We start from the raw sequence: 24,111 nt of genomic DNA, 5'->3' as shown, positions 1-24,111 counted from the left end.
CAGGATCGGAGCGCGGGGAGGGGCCTTCTCTGATCCTGCGTAGCATTCCTCGGCGTGGGCTCTGGAGCGCGTGACCGGCCTCGCTGCGGGCGCCTCTGCTGTGAGTCCTGCTGTCGGGGAACATGCCGGCGGGAGCGGCTGTGCTCACCTCCGAGGTGCCGCAAGGGGTACTCGCAGCACGCGGGCCCGGGGGGGTCTGTGCTCCCTCTCACCTCCCTGGAGGCCGGCCCTGGGGACCCCGTCAGGGGGCTCATGCGCGGATGACTCCCCGAGTCCCGGCCTGCGCCATATGCTCGGACCCTTGTCTTCCTCCCAGACGCAGGCGGCAGCCAGGCTCCCGGGGCAGTTGTGAGCCTCGCTTCTCCTCCAAGGCCGATGGGCCGTTTTTATTCGCTTTACTCTGTATGGTCACGGCCGCGTCGTGTGGGGTGCTCACCGTATCCCGACTGTAGGGCTCACCGTTTTCCGGGTTGGTCTTTGTTGCCATGCAGATGTTACAGAAAATTCCTGCAGGTGACACAGGTACATCCTGCCCATCATCCGCGTGTTTCAGACTCTGTGGCCGCACCTGCGAGGACCGCGTGTGTCCTCCTCCTCCCTGGTCGTGTTTGTGGCCATGCACGTTGGTGGGGCCGGTGCAGGCTCGGTGGATGCTGGGTCCAAGAGGCCGGTGTAGCCTTGCCTCAATTTCCAGTGGGGGGAGTTGTGATGTGTAGGGGCAGAGGCGCGGAGGCACGGACCTATTAGATGCCCACCGGGTGGAGGTGGCCGTGCAGAAGCAGCAGCAGCCCTGGCTAAGCTGGCAGCGAGGCCACTTTGCTGGGGGACAGCTGTCCTCTCCGGGGCCAGTGGCGCGGGGTGTCCAGCAGCCCCTGGGCTTGCCCAGTCTGGAGTCCCTGTTACCCTGTTAACAGGTGGTGCCCGTCTCTCTGACTTCGGTCCCATGAGGAGCCTCTGCAGGAATGGCTCCGAGGAGGGGTGGAGGTGATGGTTCCGGTGCCCGGGAGCCGAGGAAGCTGCGAGCTGGCAGGGCTGGTCTCAGGAGCGGGCTCCGAGGCACAGTGGCCAGAAGCTGCCACCGGACCGGGCTGGGCCTTCTGAGGAGGGCCTGATGTCACTGTAGGGCTGTGCCTTTACCAGGCGCCCGTGGTAAAGCTGCGTGTGCCGCAGCAGCAGGACACCCAGAGCTGATCCGATCCAGGTCTCATTGTGCCACGCTCCCCTTTGTCCCAGGTAACTTCATTTACCAAAACATGACTTTGTGTTACCACACAGCATCGTTCTTGGCTCTGGCGCTGTTGCGTGGTTCTCTGGAGGGCCAGCCTGTCTGAGCGGCAGCGGGCCCCGCTCCGTGTTCCCGCATGCCAGGAGAGGGCAGGGCCAGGAGGTCCCCAGGCAGATGGTGGCAGCGTCTCCAGCAGTACCACTTCCCAGATGTTCTGTGATGGGCTTGCCAGGATGCGGGGCCGGGGCTGCAGGACCGCAGTGACCATCGCTTCCAAATGCCATGTTGGGCTTTTTAGGAGGAGGCTTTGCACGGTGGAGCATCCCCTGAAAAATCCTGCTTGCTCCCACGAGGCGCCCCCTCTGCCTCTCAGTTGCCAGAGGTCACAAAGGCCCAGAGTCCACCCAGCCTGGGAGCTGCTGGGCCGCATGAGGGACCCACTTCCACGTGGAGTCATGATGCAGGGTGGACAGGTGCAGGGGGCATCCTGTGGGTGCATGGGAAGGTTCCAGCATCTTCCCTCTTGTCTTTCTGCTGAAGGTGTCAGGGTGCTCTATGCTGAGGCTCCGGAGAGGGGACACCGGCAGACACCTTCCCTGGCACCAGTAGCCTGTACACACCCACGTGGAGCTTCATTGGGGTGCCCCTTGCTGGCTGCTCAGCTGCTCATGTTTTCCATGGAGACTGCTTCCCAGGCTGATGGAGGATTTGGCTGTGGACTCTTGTGGCCCGGGGACAGGTGGCTTTGGGACAAAGATCCCCTTCCTTACTTACATTCCGACTCACCTCTGTGCTGACAGCCTGCCAGGAATGGCACTGTGAGCTGAGAATGGCAGGCCCTGCTCCTCTGTCCTCTCCAAGTTCACTGGTGGAAGGTGAGCTGTATGAGCTCCCAGACAGTGGTGCCTCTGGGTTATCTGCAGCCCCTAGATAGCTCCTCCTTCCAGTCTTCTGCTGGCTGTCGGAGGGTGGAAGGGGCAGGCTGAGCGCCCTTCTGGGGGTATGAGCCGGAAGCAGTGCTTTTGGGAGGGAGTCGTTCTCTGGGCTCTGTTTATAGAACATTTTCATTTGAGTCTCTGGGGAGGAGATGACTATTGTGATGATGGTGATGCTGATGGTGTTGGTGGTGGTGGTGATGGTGGTGGTGATGGTGGTGGTGATAATCAAGTGGGTAGTTGATAATCAGGTGGATGATTGTGGTCATGGTGATGACTGAGGATGGTGATGATGGTGGTGGTGGTGATTATGGTGATGGTGGTGATAATCAAGTTGATAATTGATAGTCAGGTGATGATTGTGGTCATGGTGATGACTGATGACGGTGATGGTGGTGGTGATGGTGGCGATGATGGTTAATGATGGATGATGATCATGATGGTGACAGTGGTGATGATGATGATGGTGATGAAGGTGACGATGGGGATAACGATGGTTCTTGATGGCGATGAATGTTAATGATGGTTGATGGTGGTGATGGTAATGATATGATGGTGCTGGTGACAATCATGGTAATAATCCTGTTGATAATCATGTGGATGATCATGATGGCGGTGGTGATGCTGATGACAGTGATGATGATGATGATGATGGTGTGATGATGGCAGTGATGTCAGTGATGATGGTCAATGATAGTTACTGATGGTGATGGTTGATGATCATGATGTGTCAATGGTGGTGATGGTGGTGATGATTGAGTTGATAGTTGATATTCGAGTAGATGATTGTGGTCATGGTGATGACTGATGATGGTGATGGTGGTGATGATGGTGATGATGGTGGCAGTGATGGTGATGATGGTGACGGTGATGGTGATGGTGGTGGTGGTGGTGATGGTGGTGGTGATGATGGTGGTAGTGATAATCAAGTTAATAGTTGATAATCGGGTAGATGATTGTGGTCATGGTGATGACTGATGACGGTGATGATGGTGGTGGTGATGGTGGCGATGATGGTTAATGATGGATGATGATCATGATGGGGTGACAGTGGTGATGATGATGATGGTGATGAAGGTGACGACGAGGATAATGATGGTTCTTGATGGTGATGATGGTTGATGGTGGTGATGGTAATGATACAATGGTGCTGGTGCTGGTGACAATGGTGGTAATAATCCTGTTGATAATCATGTGGATTATCATGATGGTGGTGGTGGTGCTGATGACAGAGATGATGGTGATGGTGGTGCGATGATGGTGGTGATGTCGATGATGATGTTTAATGATAGTTACTGATGGTGATGGTTGATGATCGTGATGTGTGGATGGTGGTGATGATGGTGATGATCAATGATGATGACGCTTGTGATGAGCAAGTTAGGTGCATGCTCAGGACCTGCATGTCTCCACGGCTAGAACCCCTGTTCCGCTGCTGTCCGCCTACCGTGGGTGCCCCAGTGCCAGCTCAGCACCCCACTGGGCAGCTCCTGCCCCTGCCTGCCCGTCTTGCTGCAGGATGCCCCGGTCAGATCTAGCACCTTCCCCCAAGTCCTCCTACTCCTCACCTCTTCTTTCCCCATCCCTGGCTCTGCCCTCACCCTCCCTCTCTGTGTACCTGTGTGCACGTGTGTATAGGCGTGTGTACTGGGTAATAGGATGATGGAGGTCCTTCTGTGGAAGCACCCTGGCTTTCGCTGTTGTGCCTTGGAAGCTGCAGCTCCGGGAACCTCTGTTCTGGCACAGGGAAGTCTCCTCCAACACCGGGGGTGCTCCTTGCCAAGTGACAGGGCTTTCCCCATTATCCCCGTGGTTAGGGTGCAGCCCATAGCTGTGTGGGCGTGTGTTCTGCTCCCTGGTTTGGACCCACAGTATCTGATCGTGGACTGGGTTTTGGACATCCCTAGGAGCTGTGTGTGGCGGGCACTTACTTGTGCAAGGAAAGTGGATTTGCGTGAATTTGAAGATACTGGAGAGAGCCGGGAAGCCCTTTGGCTGCAGGTAGCATGATGCAAACCCCAGCTGCTCTTGAGGAACAAGTGGGACCGAAACTTTGAGGTTCCTTCTGGAATCTGAAGCAGGGATGAGTGAAGAGACGTGTGACAGTTTAGAACCAGAGGCCGTCTTGTTCGTTCGACCAAAAAAAACATGTTGACTTTTAAACATATGATATGTTCATAGCAGAAAAGTAGAAATATAGGTGAAAAATGCCCCAAAGTCCTGATTTTCCCAGGGTCCAGAGAGAATCAGTGCCCTCCCGCCATTTCTCTCTTTCTGCCTGGGGTGTCTGGATTGTGTTAGGTCGGATTATTCTCTTAGTTTCAGGTGTTGGAAGTGCGGCGATGAGCTACCTGGGACCAGGGGTGTCCAAGCACATGGGTTTATTGGCTGGCCCCTCCCTTGGCCTCCACTGCCTGGTGGGGGAAGCCAACGTCCTGAGGGTGCTCCACCCGAGGCTCCCGTGTTTGCTGGAGCCAGCCACGTCCCAGGCCCCTGTCCCACATCCTGGAGCTGGCAGGCCTGAGGACGCCGGGCCAGCGGCGGCATGGCAGGGCTCCGGAGCTACGTGCACAAGCACACGGGTTCACTCTGTTTGGATCCCAGGAGGGACGACTACTCTCGTGTGTGCGGTGTGGGCATCGTGCTTCGGATAAGGGTCAGGTTCAGCATCCATGATGGGAACCCCGTGCAGGCGAGTGTCCAGCCTGCACGGTGGGCATTGCTGGGGGGGGGTCCCCTCTGCCTGGTGAGCCCCATAAGCTTGCAGGAGGGGCAGTCCAGGCCCAGCATGTCCAGGCTGGATGCAGAGGGGCACACCGTGGTGGAGATGTTTGCACATCTGCTTTCACAGATTGTGTGATGCAGGAGCACACAGGTGCCGAGCAGTACAGAGCCCACCTGGATTGAGGTCCTGGGGGTTTCTTCCTGGTGGTGGTGACCAGAGTGGGTCAGTGCAGTGAAGCAGGGACATCTGGTTGCTATCAGGAAGCCACTGGCGCTTCCTCTCGAGGGCTGTAGCTCCACTGAGCAAGTGAGCTTGAGCGTGCCCTGTGGTCCGCAGGGTCTGCTGAAGCCCCTCCTCCAGGCCCTGCATGTGCACCGGGGCTCGCAGGAGGGTCTGTACTGATGACTCGCCTTGATCTTTGGTGCAGACAATGCTTCCCATCCAGCTTCTAGAAAATCATAAACCCGCTCTGCCCGGAACGCAGGAGCGCCGTCACCAAATCCAGGTTCAGGGAACATCCGCGGACATGCCATGACACAGGGCTGGAACAGCAGCGTATGACGATTAGAAGTCGAGAGCTGCGTGAGGACGTGAGCATGAGACCAGCACCATCCAGAAGGGAGCCCGGCACCCGGCGTGTTGGGAAGAGGCCATGGGGAGTGAGGGCTTCGTTTCTCTGGCCTGGCACCCAGAGGGGCATCAGATGGGTGGGGCGTGGGGCTCCGGGCCTCCCCCGTGTTCTAGGCTCACGCCCTCTGAGCAGCCACGTGCCACAGATCCCCGAAGGGAGTGGCACTCCTAGCAATGCCTGGGGAAGGTGGGGGCTCGTCGTGCCCTGACTCAGTCGACCCACAGGGGCAAAGAGGAGGGTGGTTGGGGGGAGGGCAGGCCCCACTCTCAGTAACTGGCCTGGTCAGCGGATGAGCAGCCGTCGCTGTGGGAATGCAGGGGTGCAGCAGAGGGCGCAGGAGCCCCTGGTTGTGAGCCGTCACCTTGCTCAGGCGCAGACACAGTAGCCTTGGGCATGGGTTAGGGCCCTTAATACCCTCCTCAAACCCTGCTGTCCACGTCCTGGAACCTCTCAGGAACTTCCCGGGCCCTGACAGGTGGCCCCTCACCAGGGTGGGTCCAGCCTCTGGACACACAGCCGGCGTGGACACCTGAGTTCGCAGGCCAAGGGGACGCTGAGAGGCAGTGAAAGCGCTTGCCTTCTGCCTGAGGCCTGGAGAGAGGAGGCAGGTCTGGGGGTGCCCCCAAGCCCTGGGGTGACACTGAGTGTGAAGGAAGGGACCTCGGTCATTGCGGCGGGCAGCTTCCAGGCCTGAGACCCGTGGTGTCACCGGTCGGGGCAGGGGTGGGCTGAGCACCCTTCCAGAGGAGGGCCAGGCTTCTGGGAGGAAGGTACCCGAGGGGCACCGCTCTGCAGCGTGGCCCCCCACTTTGTAAGTGATGCCTCGTGGCCTTTCTCTGTCCGGGGTCAGCTCCTAGCTCGGCCCCGTTGAGTCCGTCCCCGAGTGTGCCTGGCGCCCCCGGCTGCCACAGGAGGAGAGGTCCCGGCTCTTAGTACGCTGGGCATCGCCTACTGCCCCGACGTGTGCAAGGGCAGTGGATGGAGAGGCACCTGTCCCCAGCACGATGCGGGGAGTCTGCCCCTGATATTGGGGGACATGGGGTGGTTCGTCCCCGAGGGGTCCTCATCCCAAATGGGATGGTGGTGGGGGGTCTTGTACCCATTTCATTAGATTTGCACTCAAGTATGTGGGTTCTGGGGGCTATGGGGATGGTGCCAGGCCTGCCGTCACCCCACATGCTCGCTGCTGGCGCCCGGGACTGTGACAGCCACCACCGGCGCCCTGAGGCCCTGCTGCTCTGTGTCCTGTGCCTTCTGCCTCCTACGTGTGCTTCTGCGGTGCAGCTTTATGCCCGATTTACTTATTATTATTTATTGGTATTCATGCGCTCACTCTTTATTAGCTGCCGTATTTCAGCTCTTATTGAGCAGCAGATGCAACAGCTTCTAGAAACCTCCATTCTTTTATTTTTTAAATTTTTTTCAAAGGTTTTATATTTATTTATTTTGGAGAGAGCATGAGCATGCTGGGGCAGGGTGGCGGGTGCAGGGGGAGAGGGAGACTGAGAATCCCAAGCCGGCTCCACGCCTGGTGCGCGGCTGGATCCCACGACCTCGAAAGCATGACCTGAGCCGAAGCCAAGAGTCAGACTCTCGGCCGAGCGAGCCGCCCGGGCGCCCCTCACAGATCGGCCTTCCTCTATTCAGGATCGGTTCTCCGGAGTCTGGGGCCGAGTGCCAGGCAGAGGCGCGTGGGGGTCAGAGCGCATGGATCGGGTACACAGCGTGCCGCACTGCACCGGGGCCGGTTCCAGTGTTTGCAGTGCTGCCGGCGTCTCTGGTGATTCTTGTCCTTCCGTGTCCCTGGAGCCAAAGCCCTGCCCTGTGGTGCCCTGATTGTCCCTGTGGGCCGGGCCCCTGTGCCTTGACCTGTAGGACCTCGGCAGGGAGGAGGGGTGAGTGCCGGGGGGCAGCCTGGGTCAAGGTCTGAGGACCCAGCACTGCCGACGGCCTTGGGGTTGTGGCTGTGTCACCTGCTGAGGCCTCCCTGGCCTGACATCTCAGAGGGCCAGGAACAAGGCGTCCCCGAGCCAGGCAGGGCCTCCTTCCCTTCCCGTCAGCAGACCAGCCACTCCCGGTAGGACACGACACCGGGTGCTGTGTCCGCGGCAGGAGGGGAGGGCGGGCATGCCGGGCGCGCCAGGTGCGTCAGCAGCGAAGGGGCACCTGATGGTGAGGCCTTACGTCTTTAGAAGCAAAGAGAACCTAAACCCCTCCTGGCAGTGATGTTGCCGGCGTTCGGCTGGGAGGACTGTCCCTGCAGGGCTCATCTCGCACGCACAGGATTTCTTCAGGCCACAGGTGATGCCAGCGGTGCCGCCAGACCTGACGTCAGGGGCAGACGGGCATGTCGGTGCTGAGCGGGCGCCTCTGGGGTCAGGAGGGACGTGCAGGGGGAGAGGCCCTGCGGCGCCTGGCCCTGTCCACCCTCGCGGTCACGTGGAAGGAGCACGTGCACCAGGCGGGGGGCGGGCGTGTCTCTGGGTCCTCGTGTCGTCTGGGTGCCTTGATGTGATGGGCACACGTGAGACTCCTTGCTCGGTTGGGGGCGCCTGGGGTCTGCTTGCCTGCCGAGGGCCGTGGGGTGAGACCCCTGGGGCCCCAGAGGACAGCGTGGGTGGCCGCACCCTGCAGGCACCGGGCGGACATCCCCACCCTGCCGACGGGGGAGCGCGGCCTGCACCTGCTCTCAGGAATGGACCTTGAGGTTGGGTCTGAGGCTGGATGCAGTGAGGTGGGACGCGGGGGCGCGAGGGGGCAGGTGGTGGGGCCTGGTCGGGGTGTGGCTGTCAGCACCGCTGAGAGGGTGGTGGGTGAGCGTGGGCACGTCCTGAGCGTGGAACTGTCCTTGCACAGCGATGCTCCAGCTCCATCGGGACGTTGGCGACCACCTAGGTCATGTCTCACGTGAGGGACTTTGTAGCCTTGAACCCAGAGCCAGGGTCCAGTTTATTTTTTTTTTTTTAATTTTTTTTTCAGGGTCCAGATTGAAGTCTGCTCTGGGAGTGACACGTGTGTGTCCTGGTCCTATCGGGGCATCAGGTGGAGGGTGGCGCCTGGGGGCGTCCTGGGGGGTGTTGGGTGCTGGGGGCCCCCGCACTGCCGTGGGCAGACCTGGCAGGAGTGCAGCTGCCCCACACAGTGCCCGACCTGCTGCCCCCAGTGGGAAGATGCCCCCCTCCCTCCAGCTTGGGCAGGAGGCTGCGTGTGTGCCCACGTGTTCACTGCCATCACACGGCTGGAGACACACAGGTGACCCAGTGGCTGTCTGCAGCCCGACATGCTTTGCCCTGTGGCACAGCTCGTGTGCCCAGCTGTGGCTCCGGTGTGGGGAGCGGGGCACTGGGAGGTGTGCTGGAACCTCTGGGTGTGCACGCACAGCGGCTGCCGGCTCTGGGCAGAGTGGGGAGACCGAGGCATCCTGATGCACCTGTACGGCGGCTCTGGGCTTGTGAGCTGCAGCCGGGCCTGGGGCGCGGGGGTCACAGGCCCCAAGGGGACCCCACCCTCGCCTGGAGCCACATTCTAGAAGCCCTGGGGCTGGGGAGGCGCCGCCCGTGTTTGCCAGGCGTCCCCAGGAGGCAGCTCATCCGCTCCTCGTCCCTCCGTGTCTGCTGTGAACGACTGGATTTCATGCGCGGCTGGGCACGCGGTTCCCGGGGTGACAGCGGGGTCCATGCACGCGTCGGCGTTGAGACGGGCGCCTGGATCCTGTGTTTTACCAGCAGCTCACACATCCTGCCACTGCGTCTGTCATAACCTGGAGTTTTCTCATCCGTACGATGCGGGGCCAGGATGGTGGGGTCTGGGAAGTCTGGCGGCATCGGAGGCCGAGGCCCGGCTGGAATGGGGGTGTCGCCCCCCCGACGGCTGCAGGCGTGTGAGGACACCCCCAAGCACATGTGCACACACGTGTTCACACACACACTCACGCACACGCACGGTCCAGCGCCTCCCTCGACGCCTCCCTGGACACAGACTGGCCCCAGCCTGGCCCGTCCCAGGTGCTGCTTCCCTGTGCGTGGGCACCTGCCTGTCCTCGATGGGGTGGCCAGGTGGCCCCTCCCCAGGGGCTGGACTCCTTTCCTGCCTGAATGTGCCCACTCCTCCTTTGTGCCAGCAGGTGTAATAAAATCCCCCTCCTCCAACCGTGGCAGCAGCGGGGCCCCTGTCCTGAGACCCGTCCCCGAGCAAGGAGTCAGTGGTTCATGGGAAACGGAGGGGACCCTGTCACGTCCTCCATGCTGGGAGGCATGTGGATGGACACAACGCCCAGGCTTCGTGGATGCTGTCCGCCCACCGGATGTTTGTCCTCAGGGCCGTGGAGGGGGGCGCAGGGCCGGGGGGCCGGGTGGCCTGGGGTCACCGGGGACGGGACCCGCCGGCCACAGAGGTGTTGGGGAGTGGGGTGGGCCCTGACGGGCAGTGAGCGTCCCGCCCTTGGGAGCAATCAGGCAGGGCGTAGAGGGGAGGCCGGCCGTCCAGCTTGTCTGAAGCGCCCCCGAGGGTCCTCGGAGTTGTGGCGTCCTGAGGATGGTCTCCTGGGCGTGCAGGTCAGGAGTGACAGCCCCGAGTCATGGGCGGTGGGATGTGGTCACGGCCAGGCCTTCTCTCTGCCCTTCCCACCCCTGCTCGGGGACTGCGGGCACCCCAGCCAGGGCAGCTGGACCCCCGAGGAGCCCCGCAGGGCCCGTGAGGCCAGCCCAGCAGAGCCAGGGCACCATGCAGGTCAGCGGGGCCCGGGCTCATTGGGGGATCAGTGGGTCCGTCTCCACCCCAGGGAGCTCACTGGCCGAGAAGCAGGGACAGTGGTGCTGGGAGCCCTGATTTTTGTGATTTTTGTGCCCATTGGGGGTCACGCTCCAGGTACACCCGGCGTGCGGTCAGACGGAGAGCGTGCCCCCCACCCCTGGGACCTCCGCGTCCTGACCCTCAGAAGCTCGGAACCTGTTCCCTCTCCGGGCCACGGGGACTTTGCAGATGCAGGGAGATCATGGATTTTTCTGTGGTTTTCACCCGGGACGCAGTCACAGGGTCCTTCTGAGGAGGAGGCAGGATAGTCAGAGGGGCCAGTGGGCGATGTGAGGGGGGTCCCGGGGCTGGAGACGTGCGGCCAGACACACGCTGAGCATCCAGAGTTGGCCCCGTGCTGCTCGTGAGACCCCAGCGGGGCCGGTCCTGGCGGCCCAGTGGCCCGTGGTCTGTGCGGACAGGTACTTGTGGGCACGCCGTGGCCCGTTGATGGAGCGCCCCTCACCTGGCATGTGGGGCGGGGACCCGTCCTGAGTCCTTGGCGACGGAAGACCTTGGCCCGTCATCCTGAGTGCCCAGACGCCTTTCTTCGTGTGTCAGACGGGGAGACCGAGGCAGACGGTGCGCGTCGGGCGCAGGATGTGAACCCAGAGAGTCTGGGCTGTGCGGGACCCCAGGGCTGAATGGAAACAGGAGGTAATGGCGGGAGGCTGTGGGCGCCCCTGCCCCCCCAGGATGGAGGGGCCCTGGACACGGTGCCCCAGCTGCAGCGTGTGGGTCCCAGCTAGGTCGCCGCTGCGTGTGTGGGTGGCGCTTCCTATGTGCGGCTCAGCGTCTGTGTTTCTGTGTATGTCCCCACGGCACGTGGAATTGGAAGAAGGGGATCCGTGTGGTGTGGCCACGAGGCCTCGTAAATGCCTTACTGGGCGAGCTCAGGCCTTACCTGCTCCTACAGGGGCGGTGGACACGCAGTGGGGTGTCGGGGAATGGATTGGCTGGCCCCCAGTCGTCCCGGGTCGTCAGGAACCGGGTCCCTGGGCCTCTGCTGGGCCGTGCGGGGCGTCCCCGAGGGCGCGGCTCCCGGAGCATCCCCGTGCCCCTCTGCACCCCCCCCTCTGCCCCTCCGCCCCTCCCCTGCGCCCAGCGGTCGGAGCCCTTGTCATCCTGCAAACATTTCTCCTCCTTGCCCCGTGCCTTCGTGTGTCCCGTGACTGGTCCCTCGGGCTCCCCTGAGAGCTGACAGCAGGGCCTGAGCCTGAGGCCCAGGTTCTAGAAGGTTCTGACTGACCTGTCCCGCCCAGCCCTGCAGGCCCTTCATGGCCCCCTGCTGCCTCCCTTCTGCCTCGGGGTCCTGGCAACGCGGACTCCCCAGGCTGCAGCCCGGAGCGCGCCCAGCCCTGGGTCCCCACAGGTCAGAGGTCATGGCAGGGTCTGCCCGCCTGGCCCCCCCCGCACTCGGTGCGTACCCAGCCCCGTGTGGCCCAGCGGATGCAGGGGCACGGCCGTGGCTCAGAGCTGGGGGATGGGGGATGTGCTGACCTGAATGTGGGGTGGCCTCAGCAGAGCCCTGAGGTCAGGGCTGCCCGGAGCATATCAGGGGCACTTCTGGGTGGGCATCGGGGGTGCCCACCGCCAGGCCCTTCAGAAACTTGCTGTGTGGATGGCGTGGATCGAGGCGAGCGCACCTTACCTCTGCACGGCGCTCAGAATCTTGGGGGGCCCTGTCCCCCGAGCTGTCCCCTGGCACCTGGGGTGAGCACCCCTGCGACTGTCACCTTGGACCTCAGCAGAGGCGCTGATGGAGGGATGGCTGAGGATTCACACACTCTCACCGGCTTCTTCGGTGGGGGGGGTCCCCATCACTTGTGGGTGCAGCTCATGCGTGTTTGCAGGAGGCGAGTCACGTTGCGACCAGACGCGCCGACTCTAGGCTCGGGGGGGTGGGAGGGTGAAGGGGTGAGGTCGTTGCTGCCAGGCCGAGCAGGCCTCACACTCCCGGGCTCAGCACAGCTCTGGGAATCCTGGGACACGCGTGGCGGGGGAGCAGGGCCCAGCCCATGCCCCTGTGTCAGACACTGGCACGGCCTTTGCGGGCGGCCTGCTGGGCGGGCTCCTCGGCACGCGCGCTCTTTCCTGCTGTCCACGCGTATTTAAGAGACCTCGTGGCTTCCAAAAGCATCTAGATTTATGGGAAGATCGTGGAGGTGGGTTAGGAAGTGCCCACCTCCTCGTGCTGGAAACATCTTACTCGCCCTGACCTGGGCCTCGGTTGCTGCTGGAGAAACGCTTTATCCCTCAGTCGTTGACTCCGGTCCGTGTGTTACTCGGGGTTCCGTCGTCTGTGCACCCTGTCCCCATCTGCGCGGGGTCCCACCCAGGACCCGCAGAACCTCAGGCCCCACAGCTCCCTGGGCTTCTCCCGCCCACGGCACCTTCTCCCACGGCCCGCGTGTGTCACGGCGGGGGCGGCACCGAGGGCCTGGGCAGGTGTCCCAGGAGGGCGCTTGCTCGGGTCTGCCCCACGCATTCCCGAGAGCGCACTGGGCTGTGGGCCGGGACAGGAAAGCCGCAGAGGTGGAGGGCGCCGTCTCCTCCCATCGTGTCCGCGCGGGTGCCCTGAGTGCGGCCCAGCTTCCGACACGTGACTCCTCGGCGGCAGCTGCGTCTCCGTGCTCCCTCCGGGCCCTTCTCTCTGGAAGGAAGTGGCTGCGTGGCGGCCGTGCCATGCGCGTCCTCGGGGACAGATGTCCGCGGACGTTGGTGGGGCTTCCTCAGCATGGAGATTCCTTACCTCCTACCTATTTGATGATGCCCCCCCCCATTTATGGGCATTGGCATCAGTGGGGAGTGTTTTTATGTTTTGAGTCAGATCCGCTGCTGCTTTATTTATCTGGTTGCTCAAGTGCCTCGGCCTTGGCCCCTGGGAACCCCTGGGAACCCCGGGGCCCGTGACTCAGCCTCACTCATCGCCGATTTTGTGTGTGTGTTGAGCACACACAGGGTGCAACAGGCTGTGTCCTTCCATTTTTTTTTTAAGATTTTATTTATTTATTCAAGAGAGACACAGAGAGAGAAGCAGAGACACAGGCAGAGGGAGAAGCAGGCGCCATGCAGGGAGCCCGATGGGGACTCGATCTGGGGACCCCGGGATCCCGCCCGGGGCTGAAGGCAGACGTTCCACCGCCTCTAACGTGGCTGGATGCTGCCAGCAGCATCTGGACGCCGTTCCGGGATCCTCACGTCTGCACGTTTGAGGTCACTTGTCGCGTTGACGTAATGCAGCTTCCGGCAGGTGCAAGGTGCTGTGTGTCCCGTTACAGCAAGCGTCCCCTGAATAGGCCCCTGGACGCAAGCGTCTCTGAGCTTCGCCGAACTACCCCTCCCTCCCTCCCTCCCTCCTTCCTTCCTTGCACACTGGCCGCCACATTTATAATTTTCCCTGTGAGATGGTTTCTTCCGGGACGTCACAGGGCTGGGATCCCCCACATGCAGCTTCTCACACCGGCTTCTGCCGAGCGACACGCATTCGAGGTTCTCCTGGGCCGTCCTGGGGGGAGCTCCGTCGTCGGCGCTTGTGCCCATTTTCACTGCGTTGTCCATTCTCTTTCGGTTGAGTTTTCAGGTCCACGCACCCTCCGGACACGAGCCCGATGTTAGGTGTGTGCGGTTTGCAAGGATTCTCTCCCTTCCGTGCTCTGGGCGGTGCCCCCCCAGCGCAGGGGCGTTCAACGTCAGTAAAGCCTTCCTAGAGCACATGGTCGGCGTGTGTGTAACAGCTCACTGCCAAACTGAAGTTCACGTAGATTTTCTATGTTGTCTTCTAGAAGCTTTTTTGTTTTTAAAGGTTACATTTATTTATTCATGAGACACACACAGAGAGAGGCAGAGACACGGGCAGAGGGAGAAGCAGGCTCCCCGCACGGGACTCAGTCCTGGGACCCGGGGTCACGCCCTGAGCCAAAGGCAGATGCTCAACCATGCAGCCCCCCAGGGATCCCATTCTTGAAGCTTTATATTATTGCCTTTTCTTATTTAATCCCCATTCCGAGTTGATTTTTGCGGATGGTGTGAGGCCTGAGTCTATGCTCCCTGTTTGCATATCAGGCTCCCAGTGATCCTGGCTGCGGAGCTCATTCCTCTGTGGAGTTACCTTCGCTGGACTCCGTGGCCGTCCGAGGCCTGTGCCCCCCGCGGCCCCCAGCGTGCACCGGCCGCCCCTCCTAGGTAACCAGCCCTCAGATCCGTGGCTCCCTGGAGCCCAGAGGATGCACGCCGAGCCTGGGAAACATGCTTTGCTGACCCACAGCTTGACCTGGGTGCTGCCCGTGCTGCTCAGAGAAGGCCCGGCAGAGGGGGCTGCACGCGGTTTCCAAAGATCCATCCTTCCTGAACCATCCGGGGTGTCCCGAGTGCGGGTCCTCCCAACACAGGAGGGTTAGCGGTGCTGCTGCCCCTGCAGTGAGGGAGCCCCTCCATCTCCTGCCCCTGCAGCCGGCATGCGCTGGGGAGCTGGCCGTCCCTGGCAGGGGCAACTTCCATGTGCCCCGGGCATGATGACATGGGTCCCACCTGCAGACCCCACCGTGCCGGTGGGTAGGGTGCCCACCTGCAGCCCTGGGTGTCCCGTGGTGCTGCTGGGCGCTGTCCCCTTGATCGTTAGGACAGCTGCACCTGGGTAGCCTCGTTCCTGAGGTGTCCTCTGCCTCACTGGGCTTCGTGGGGAGATGCAGGTGGGAGACGCCCAAGCCACAGCCCCGGGCATGGGGCAAAGAGGCTGCCTGCTGTGGTCTCAGCCTTGTTAGTCCCACCGCCCAGGCAGGGACAGAGGCTCAGGGAGGGCGGGAGGTGCCTCCACCGAGCTGTGGCCCTGATGTCTCTGCCTGGGATCTCCCGGGGGCAGGAAGTGCTGCCTCTGGTCTTGGTCTGGCCTGCGGGTGCTGGAGGGCCTGTGTGGTCGAGGTCAGCTTGGGGGGTGACACTGGCCAGGTGAAGTGCAAGGGGCCTTTGTCCAGCACAGGTGACCATGGTCTGCTTCTGTGCCCCCCCCCAGGGATGGCATGGTGGGGGACGCCGGTTCTGCCCCCACAGGACCCAAGTCTCCAGGGCGTCCCTGGAGCTCCTCCCTACTATAAGCCCTCCTGTCCCTGGGTCCCTGTCCCCGTCCTACCATCACTGCTCCTGCCCCGTCCAGGGGCCTCCAGCGTGGTTCTCAGCCAGGGCAGCCGGGGAGGGCCGCCCCTAATGCAGCCCCAGAAGCCTCCACGTGCTCCTGCTGACGCCCGACCGGAATGCCGTGGGGTCCCGCTGCAGTGGCATCTGGAAGACAGGCCATCCTGGGGAGTGTGCACCCCGCACATCGTCATCCTCCCACGTCGGGCATTCCTGTGTTCTCAGGGGCTGGTTTTCCTCCTTCTGTCCGAGGGCTGAGTGGTGCCCCAGGGGCCACGCTCACGTCCTGACCCCCTGTGTGCACAGTGGCCCCGTGCAGTTGGACCTCGCAACCGTGCTCTAGGCAAGGGGCTGGTCTGCGTGGCCGTGACACGGGTGGCTGGGCGGCCGGGGACACGCTCAAGCAGAGGCACGCTGGGATGCCTGCTGAGGAAGGAGGCGGGGCGGGCTCCCTGCGGCTGTGGACGGGCATGGGTGGGGGCAGGGGGTCGTGTCCTGCAGGCACCTGGGCCCATCCCTGGGAGAGCGCAAGGCTGTACCCCTTCCCAGGCAGCCTGGCACGTGGACCTGCCATCTGAGGCCCCTGCCCTGGGTCACATCTCCAAGCGGTCGCACACATAGAGCATTTGGGGGGCCCTGGGGGGCCAGGTCACCCCACACCCAGCACCACTGCTCCAGGGTGTGGCCCAGAATGGGGGCACCCGGGGGATGATGGGGTCAGGCCGGCGTGGCCACGGCCTCCCTGGGCGAGGGCGCTTTGGGACGTGCAGACCCCATCAGGCCCCTGCTCTGGCCCCACCTGGCCACCCCTTGATGTGCGGGGGCCCAGGCGCAGGCGTCTCAGGGCTCGGAGGCAGGGGTGGCCACGCTGGCCGGTGAGCTCCTCGGTCGGGGAGTCGCAGGGCTGGTCTGCGGCTTCATTAGCAAGCAGGGCTCATGGTGTCCAGGGAAGGGGGGCCAGTCCCCCGGACCTGGGCCTCTGCTGCCCACAAGGGGCCTGGAGTCGGGCCAGCAGCGCCCAGCCGCCCATCACAGCGTCCCCCGGGCTGCGAGTCCAGCGTCGTCTGCCACGCTTACGGACCAGCTCAGTCTCCTGCTGCCCCCTGAACTCGTCTCCGGGGCTTTCACTGCTCTTGTCACAGGAGGCGCCCCCTCTCCATCCCGAGGACCCTCTCTCTGCTGCGTGCATTGATCTACTCACCCTGTTTGTTTTTGCCTCATTTTCTGTGCGGTACGTAATTCTTTGTGTTGTTAGCTGATGGAGGCCCAGGTGTGCAGCCGAGCCATCCAGGGAGGGGGCGCTGGGGCACAGCCCCCGGTCGGGGTCCCCGCGGCTCGGGAAGGAGGTGCCCAGGAGGGCCCCGCTGGCTTGCCCCTTTGCCCTGCACCTGTACCGTGCACCCCACAAACTGCGTGTGCTGTCCACACAGGCTCTGCTCACCACGCTGAGCCCAGGGCCGGGCATGCCCTGTGCCCCCCACCGATGCCCCTGTGGCTCGTGGCTCTCACCCTGACCCTGCGCCCCCAGGGGTCAAGGTGGCCCGGGCAGCTCCTGGCCGACGGGGTGGGTGGTCACTCCATGTGATGCGTCCTGCCAATGTGCGTGATCCCTGGCTGGGCTGGTTGCCTGCGGGTGACACAGGTGCTAGGCGGAGCCATGAGTGCACAGGACCTGTGGGGGCTCTCCAGCGTGGACGTGCAGGGGGCAGCCGGGGTCGCAGCCTGGGGTTGCACTGGGGCAGCGGCATGGAGCAAGGACGGCCTCATCTCCCACGAGGGGACCCCCCTCCATCCAGCGCTGGCGCCGTCTTTACCCTCTGAGTTAGCAGCGGGCCGTCGTGGAGCCGCACCAGTGTCCAGGCAGGAGGCAGGTTTGTCCCTGTGCTGGGCAGGGGCCCGTGGACCTCGGCCAGACAGGAGGGGCAGGGGCGCTGCTTAAATGGGTTCACTGGTCAGCTTCATGGTCAGTGCATCCGTCCTCCGCGTGCTGTGCTGTCCCCGAGGCCGACCAAGGCCACGGGGCCCCGCTGTCCCCCGTCCTGTGCCTCTATCCTTCGGGGCTGGGGCAGCATCCACGTGGGAAAGCAGGCGTGAGGGGTGCGACCAGCGCCTGTGTGTGCAGCCCATGCGCGGAGGTGGCCTGTGTGTGTCCCCGCCGCTCCCCGCCAGCCCCGTGCCGCCCGGGAGCTGTTCCCTCCCATGGGGCGGCCTGCACAGTCGGCAGGCCCGGGAGGGGGTCTTTGCTGCATCCACCACCCGTGGGCCAGGTGGGCGGGGAGACCGGGGCCCCGCGGATTCCACGGCTGTGCTCTGTGCGGTCTGGATCCTTCCATCAGATGCCTGACAGCGCGACGAGGACCTTTCATTTCCGGGCATGGCTGGTGGGGCCCCATTTAATTTCCTGTCTGCCGGGCGGGGCCTCGAATGCCGCCGTGTAAGCGTGTGAAGTGGGGGTCGCGGGCCTGACCTGGCGCTGGCGCTCACAGAGCGTGTTAGCGCAGCGTCCTTTCAGGTGTCTGAGACGTGCCCCCGAGGGTGGGAGGGCGGGCGGTGCGTCCCCCAGCCCCGACACTCAGCCCACGCCTGTGCCTCTCTTGCAGGTCAGCTGGCCGCCGGCACCTGTGAGATTGTGACCCTGGACCGGGACAGCAGCCAGCCCCGGAGGACGATCGCCCGGCAGACGGCTCGCTGTGCCTGCAGAAAGGGGCAGATCGCGGGCACCACGAGAGCCCGGCCTGCCTGCGTGGACGGTAAGAGCCCACGGCCGGCCACCCATGCCGCCTGACACAGCCCGTCCTGCCCCCGGCCCAGGGTGTCTGAGGAGGCCCCCGTTCTCTGGGTCAGGCCTCGGGGTGGCCAGTCCCGTGGGGTGGTTGCGCCCCCGGGCAGCGTGGGCTTGTCTGCACATGTGGTGTCTGGGGAGCTGCGGGCGCAGGGAGCCAGGGTCCCGGGCGTGCCCACGGGGACTTGCCCCTTGTGTCGCTGTGGGCAGAGGGGAGCGGAGGCCATGCTGGGGCAGGAAGGCCTGGGGATCGGGACACCGCTGCATCCATCGCCCGTGGCTTCTGGCTGAGGCCCAGGCAGGAGGGTGGGCTGCCCCTGCTCCGGGTGTGGCAGGTGTCGGGCACCCACGGGGGGGCCCCGTCCCCTTGGGCGGCTGGGAGGACATGGTCGCCCCCCCATGGCCACCGGAGTCAGACGTCTGACTGCTGAGATGCGCCCTGTTAACATCCTCGCGGAACTAAGGCGCCTCGTGAGGCGGTGCCTCTGGGGATTGTCTTGGCAGCAGAATTAAGGGTGTTCCTGAAAGGGTGCAGGGAGGCCCCCACCAGGGCGTCAGAGCAGCCACGCCATCCGGAGGGCATGCGCTGGCAGACGAGGCCACGGCGTGTGGTCCACGTGAGACCCGGCCTCCTGCGGCCACAGTGGGGGGGGGGCTCCCCACGGGGGGCACATCGGAGCCAGGCCGAGCCCTGTGATCGGAGCAGGCGGCCTGGGGGCTCCTGAGGCCATGCCAACGGCAGCTGCGGGCTCTGTGGGGTAGGGGCGCCCACGCAGGGATGCATGAAGCCTTGGTGTCGGGGGCCTGCGGAAGGTGTGGTCGCAGAAGGACGCGGCAGCCAGGTGCCAGGGCCCAGCCGTGCCTGTCGCTCCCTAGCAGCCTCTGCGTGGGGCCCTGGGCACCTCCCCGGTTCAAACCAGCTGCTTAGCCTGGAGCCCACGTCCTGCTGACCTCTGGCACGGGGACCTTTGCAGCCCTCGTGAGGTCACCCGATGAATGACAGCAAGTGCCGAGCATGCGGCCAGGACATCCTCGGGGCTCAGAGCACGGGAGCTCTGGAATCTACTTGCAGTGGGGGGGGGGGCACCTCAGGGGTGTAGACTCTAATGTCACTGGAGCAGGCTTCCCGATGGTCTAGGTGGACCCCAGGCAGCCCCCACAGCCACAGAGCCCCCCCTGGAAAGGGAATAGTAGAGGCACGAGGCCACCTTGGGGGATGGAGACAGGTTGGATGGGGGCCCCTGCCCCAGTGTCACCGATGAGCCTATCCTAGGATGGCCTGGGGCTGTGGGGGGCAGTGAGTCAGCTCTGGAGCTCAGCTCCTCTGGGCCTCTGGCAGGGCAGGTGGGCGGGGGGGGGGAGACCCGTCCAGGGATGCCTGGTCCAGGTGCCCTGTGCACCTACAGACCCACAATGCCCTGGGCGCCCCACCTCAAGGGCCGAGCTGGGCGCCCCACCTCAAGGGCCGAGCTGGCCTCTCCTGGTCCAGGGGCCCTGCAGCACCCACAGTGCCCTGGACGCCCAGCAGGCTTCCGGCTGGCCCACTCACCCCAGGCCCTGTGTCAGCTGCCTTCTAGTCCCCGTGGCCACCTGCCACCTGCCGTGCACCACCAGCTTCGATGGGTCCTTTGGAAATTCTGGTGTCAGGGTGCAGGCAAGTGGGAGTGTCTTAAGGATCTGGCGCTCTGAGGGGCTCGTCACGGAGCCAGTTTGGTTTTTAGGATGCAGAGTCTGTCCTCATTAAAAACACCGACCAGTTGGATCCCACGAAAGGCGTGCAATGGAGCCAGCAGGTGCGCGGCTACTGCAGGGCGGCCCTGTGGATTCTGGAGCCGGGTGCTGCCGACCGGATCCCTGGGTGCAATCGGGCGGCCTTCCTAACTCCCGGGGAACTGCATGCATCTCCGTGTGTCCCGCGCTGTCCGACTCCCGAAACTGGACCAGGCTGGCCGTGACGTGAGCGTGCCTCCTCGCCCACGCTGCCCGGTGCTGCCCGGTGTCGCCCAGGTGGACGCTCCCAGCGCCGCCCCTGCCCCCCGGCCCCTTGCTGGCCCCGTGAGCCCGAGGGAGAGCTGGCGTCAGGCTCGAGTCTAAGGGAACCTGGGTCTGCCCGCTGAGGCCGCGCTCCTGCCCCTCCCGCCGTCCTCCCCGCTCAGGAGCCGGTCCCGGAGACCCAGGTTGAAACCTGGTGCTTCCAGGGGGGCCGGACACATTTGTCGGCTCGCGTTCTGCGTGCTGCGCATTTTCTCGGCTCGCGTCTCACTTAATTTTTGCTTTGCTGTTTTCTGCTCTGTGTGCGCGGTGTTTCCTCACGTGTGATCATGGCCGCTAAAGAGAAGCCCTGAGCCTCGCTGGGCTGGTTGGGATCCACGTGAGCTGGGTTTCCACGGGGACAGTCTGTGCAGACCCTACCATTCGCTGAGCAGGGCAGCTTAGACACGTGGGGGCACCCACGTCTGCACCGATTTGTTCATTTAGCAATTGGCCTGTTGGTTCATTCACTTGTTCGGATCAGCGTGTTCTCCTGGGCGATTGACTTGAAATCCCTGATACCCAGAGGGGGCGGCGCCGCGGGGCCCAGCTGGATTGTGAGGCAGGGGCTGCAGGACCCCGCGGCAGCCCTCTCCTGTCCAGGGCCCTGGCAAAGCCGCATGCACAAGGGAGCGTTGGAGGGGGTTTTGAGAAGTGAAGGGGAGCTCGCCGGGGAAGACTGGCATCCTGAAGGCAGGGGCAACTCCTGGCTGCGTCCTGGGCCCCAGGCGTGTCCAGGCGGACACCTCCCCGGCCTGTACGTGGCAGCACCATGACCCACTGGGCCTGCAGGGAGTCCTTCCAACTTAGCAGTCAGGACAGGAGGCCCTGAAGCAAAGGCCGCGGGGCCTCCCTGCAAGGCCCCGCGGCCTCACGCACAAATACGGGAGCCCTGGCTCGCCTCCAGGATGTCCCGCTCGTGGACACCACAGTCATGCCCACGGCTCTGTGGGGCCCTGAGCACCTCTGTCCCCATCGGCAGAACCTCGCAGAGCTGTTATGATGACCGTGAGGACCCTGAGGACCGAGAGGACCCTGAGGACTCAGAGGACCACAAGGACACTGAGGAATATGAGGACATGAGGACAAGGAGGACCATGAGGACCCTGACCAGGAAGACCCCGAGGACTGTGAGGACCCTGAGGACAGGAAGGACTGTGAGGATCCTCAGGACAGTGAATCTCTGAGGACCCTGAGGAGGGTGAGGACTTTGAGGACTGTGAGGACCCTGAGGACCGTGAGGATAGTGAGGGTGGTGAGGACCCTGAGGGTGGTGAGGACCGTGAGGACTGTGAGGACCTTGAGGATCGTGAGGACCGTGAGGACCCTGAGGACCATGAGGACCCTGAGGACAGTGAGGACCCTGAGGACCGTGAAGATCATGAGGACCATGAGGACAGTGAGGACCCTGAGGATCCTGAGGACCGTGAGGACCCTGAGGACCATGAGAACCATGAGGACCCTGAGGACCCTGAGGACCGTGAGGACCATGAGTACCTTGAGGACTATGAAGACCCTGAGGACATTGAGGAATATGAGGACATGAGGACAAGGAGGACTGTGAGGACCCTGGGGACCATGAGGACCCTGGGGACAATGAAGACCCTGGGGACCTGGAGGACCCTAAGGACTGTTAGGACCCTGAGGACCCTGAGGACCATTAAGACCATGAGGACGGTGAGGACCCTGAGGACAGGGAGGACTGTGAGGATTCTGAAGACAGTGAATCTCTGAGGATCCTGAGGAGGGTGAGGACTTTGAGGACTGTAAGGACCGTGAGGACCGTGAGGATAGTGAAGACCCTGAGGACCCTGAGGACTCTGAGGACTGTGAGGACCCTGAGGACTGACAACCCTGAGGACCCTGAGGACCCTGAGCCCTGCAGTCCTGGCCCCAGGCCTCGCCCTGCCAGCGCGCAGCAGAAGCCACCGACGTCCTGTCCGTCTCAGGGAAGGAGCGTTGGTCTTTGTCATCAGCAAGTCGTCCTCCGTCAGCTGGCTTCTCGTCAGACTGTGGAGAGGAGTCATGAAAGGAGCAGGTGCCAAGGACGCAGGCAGTCAGGCGCAGAGCAGGCTGCGTGCAGAGCCGGAGACGTGACCCTGGGAGCCCGGGGGGGGCCTGTGAGCCCCACACACCCTGCCACCGCCCGGGGTGCAGGAGGTGACTGGAGCTGGCACACGGCCCCGAGAGGCTCCGAGGACACCACGGGTCCCTTCAGTGCTGTCCAGCTGGGCTCCCCGCCGGCCATGCCGGGACCCCCTGAGCGACACAGCTGACCAGAGCGCGGCGGGACGCCGCCTGTCCTTGCCTGGGGGCTGGGGTGCCCGACGCGCCTGTGACGGATGGAAGGTCTCGTCTGCGGGCCCCTCGTCGCCATCCACAGCCCGGACGCCGTGGGCTCTCCACGTGGGATATGACACCTCAAGGCCTCTCTGCCCTGTTGCCTGCTGTGTCCAGCTCAGGGAAGCGCCTTCCCCCTCCCATGCGTCCCAGCAGTGAGTGACGCACGTGTCCCAGCCGCGGCCTGGGCACCCGGCCCACAAATCCCAACCCAGGGGCAAACGCTGGGGAGGCCTTGTGTACGGGTGGGAGCTGGGGTTCTGAGTGAGCATGGGGTCCTCCATCGGGCGGGGCTGGGGGTCACGGTCCAGAGATAAAGCCTTACGTGTCCTGTGGGCTCGTTGCTGAGTCCCCAGAAGCCACACACCCAGCACTGAGGCCGGACCCGAGTCATAGCCTGGGTCACAGGCTATGACCTGGGTCTCCCACCGGGTACACACGCCGGTGCAACGTGGATCAGAGGCTCGGGAGGACACGGCTGCGTCCTCAGCCCTGTGCTTGGCAGACACTTAGAGCCGCCTCTGAAAGCGCACGGGGAGAGAGGATGGACGGGGAGCCCTCGCCCAGGGCGAGACCTCCTGTGCTTCAGAGGACACCGGCAGGGAAGCAGGGAGGCCGCCCGCGGTGGGGGGCGGGGGTACTTGCACGACACGTACTCGACGAGACTTGTCTCCAGCACATGGAAGGGGCTGTAACGCGACCAGGCCAGGACCGGTGGCCCCGCTGAGGGGTCCGCGGAGGCTTGAGTGGCCGCTTCCTCAGACACCTCTGTGCACACGGCCCCTGCGCACCTGGGAAGCTGCTGTGTGGGGCGAGGAAGAGGCCCGCAGGCCCACGGAGGGCACCCCTTCACACGCACCGCGTGGGGAGCACTGCATGGGGAGTGCCGGCCTGGGGAGCACTGTGTGGGGAGCAGTGCTTGGGGACATTGGCCTAGGGAGTACCCACACGGGGAGCACTCTAGGGAGTACGACATGGGGAGCGCCCCTGAGTCAGGCCGTCACAAGTGCCGGGAGGATGTGGAGAATCAGGACCGTCGTGCCACTGGTGGGAGAGCAGCGGGGTGCAGCTGCCTGGGGAACCCGTCGGGCTGAAGGCTGCGCATCACGTGGCCGGGCAGGGCTGTCCCTCCTGGGACCCGGGTGCCCCCGGAGGAGCAGTGGAGGCGGGCGGCCACATGTGCCCCACGCATGGACCTTTGCAGCGGCCCGAAGCTGCCGGACCAGAGGGGAAGCACCGCCAGCGTCCATCTGTGCTGAGTCCCTGAAGGCGGCGTGTCCATGGGACAGAACACGATTGAACCATACAAAGGAGTGACACGTGCCGCGACATGGAGGGACCGGGTGCGGAAGGACGGATGCCGTGAGAGTCGATTCACACGTGGGTCCGCATGTGCCGGGCAGGTCTCTGGAGTGACACGGCAGGGGTGCGGCCGTGGCAGGCGGGCGGGAGCCAGGCCAGGAGGTCGGGGCTGCCCCCCAGGCTGTGACGTGATCTGAACGGCTGGCAGGGGCGCAGCGG

At 63.8% G+C, this 24,111-nt stretch overlaps 1 protein-coding gene across 4 annotated transcripts in view; it reads left to right on the top strand.

The window, feature by feature from the left end:
* Nucleotides 1–24,111, top strand: part of TAFA5 (TAFA chemokine like family member 5) — a 154,686-nt gene that overhangs the window by 76,201 nt on the left and 54,374 nt on the right. For all 4 annotated transcript variants that reach the window (XM_038550201.1, XM_038550198.1, XM_038550199.1 and 1 more), the window contains exon 2: nt 18,038–18,187. In XM_038550201.1, the coding sequence (XP_038406129.1) occupies nt 18,038–18,187 (150 nt within the window). The remainder of the gene's footprint in view (nt 1–18,037; nt 18,188–24,111) is intronic.

The sequence above is a fragment of the Canis lupus genome, chromosome 10, assembly GCF_011100685.1.
Source record: "Canis lupus familiaris isolate Mischka breed German Shepherd chromosome 10, alternate assembly UU_Cfam_GSD_1.0, whole genome shotgun sequence".
NCBI lineage: Eukaryota > Metazoa > Chordata > Mammalia > Carnivora > Canidae > Canis > Canis lupus.
Note: the sequence above shows the minus strand (reverse complement) of the source record. Positions and strands in the feature narration are given on the sequence as shown.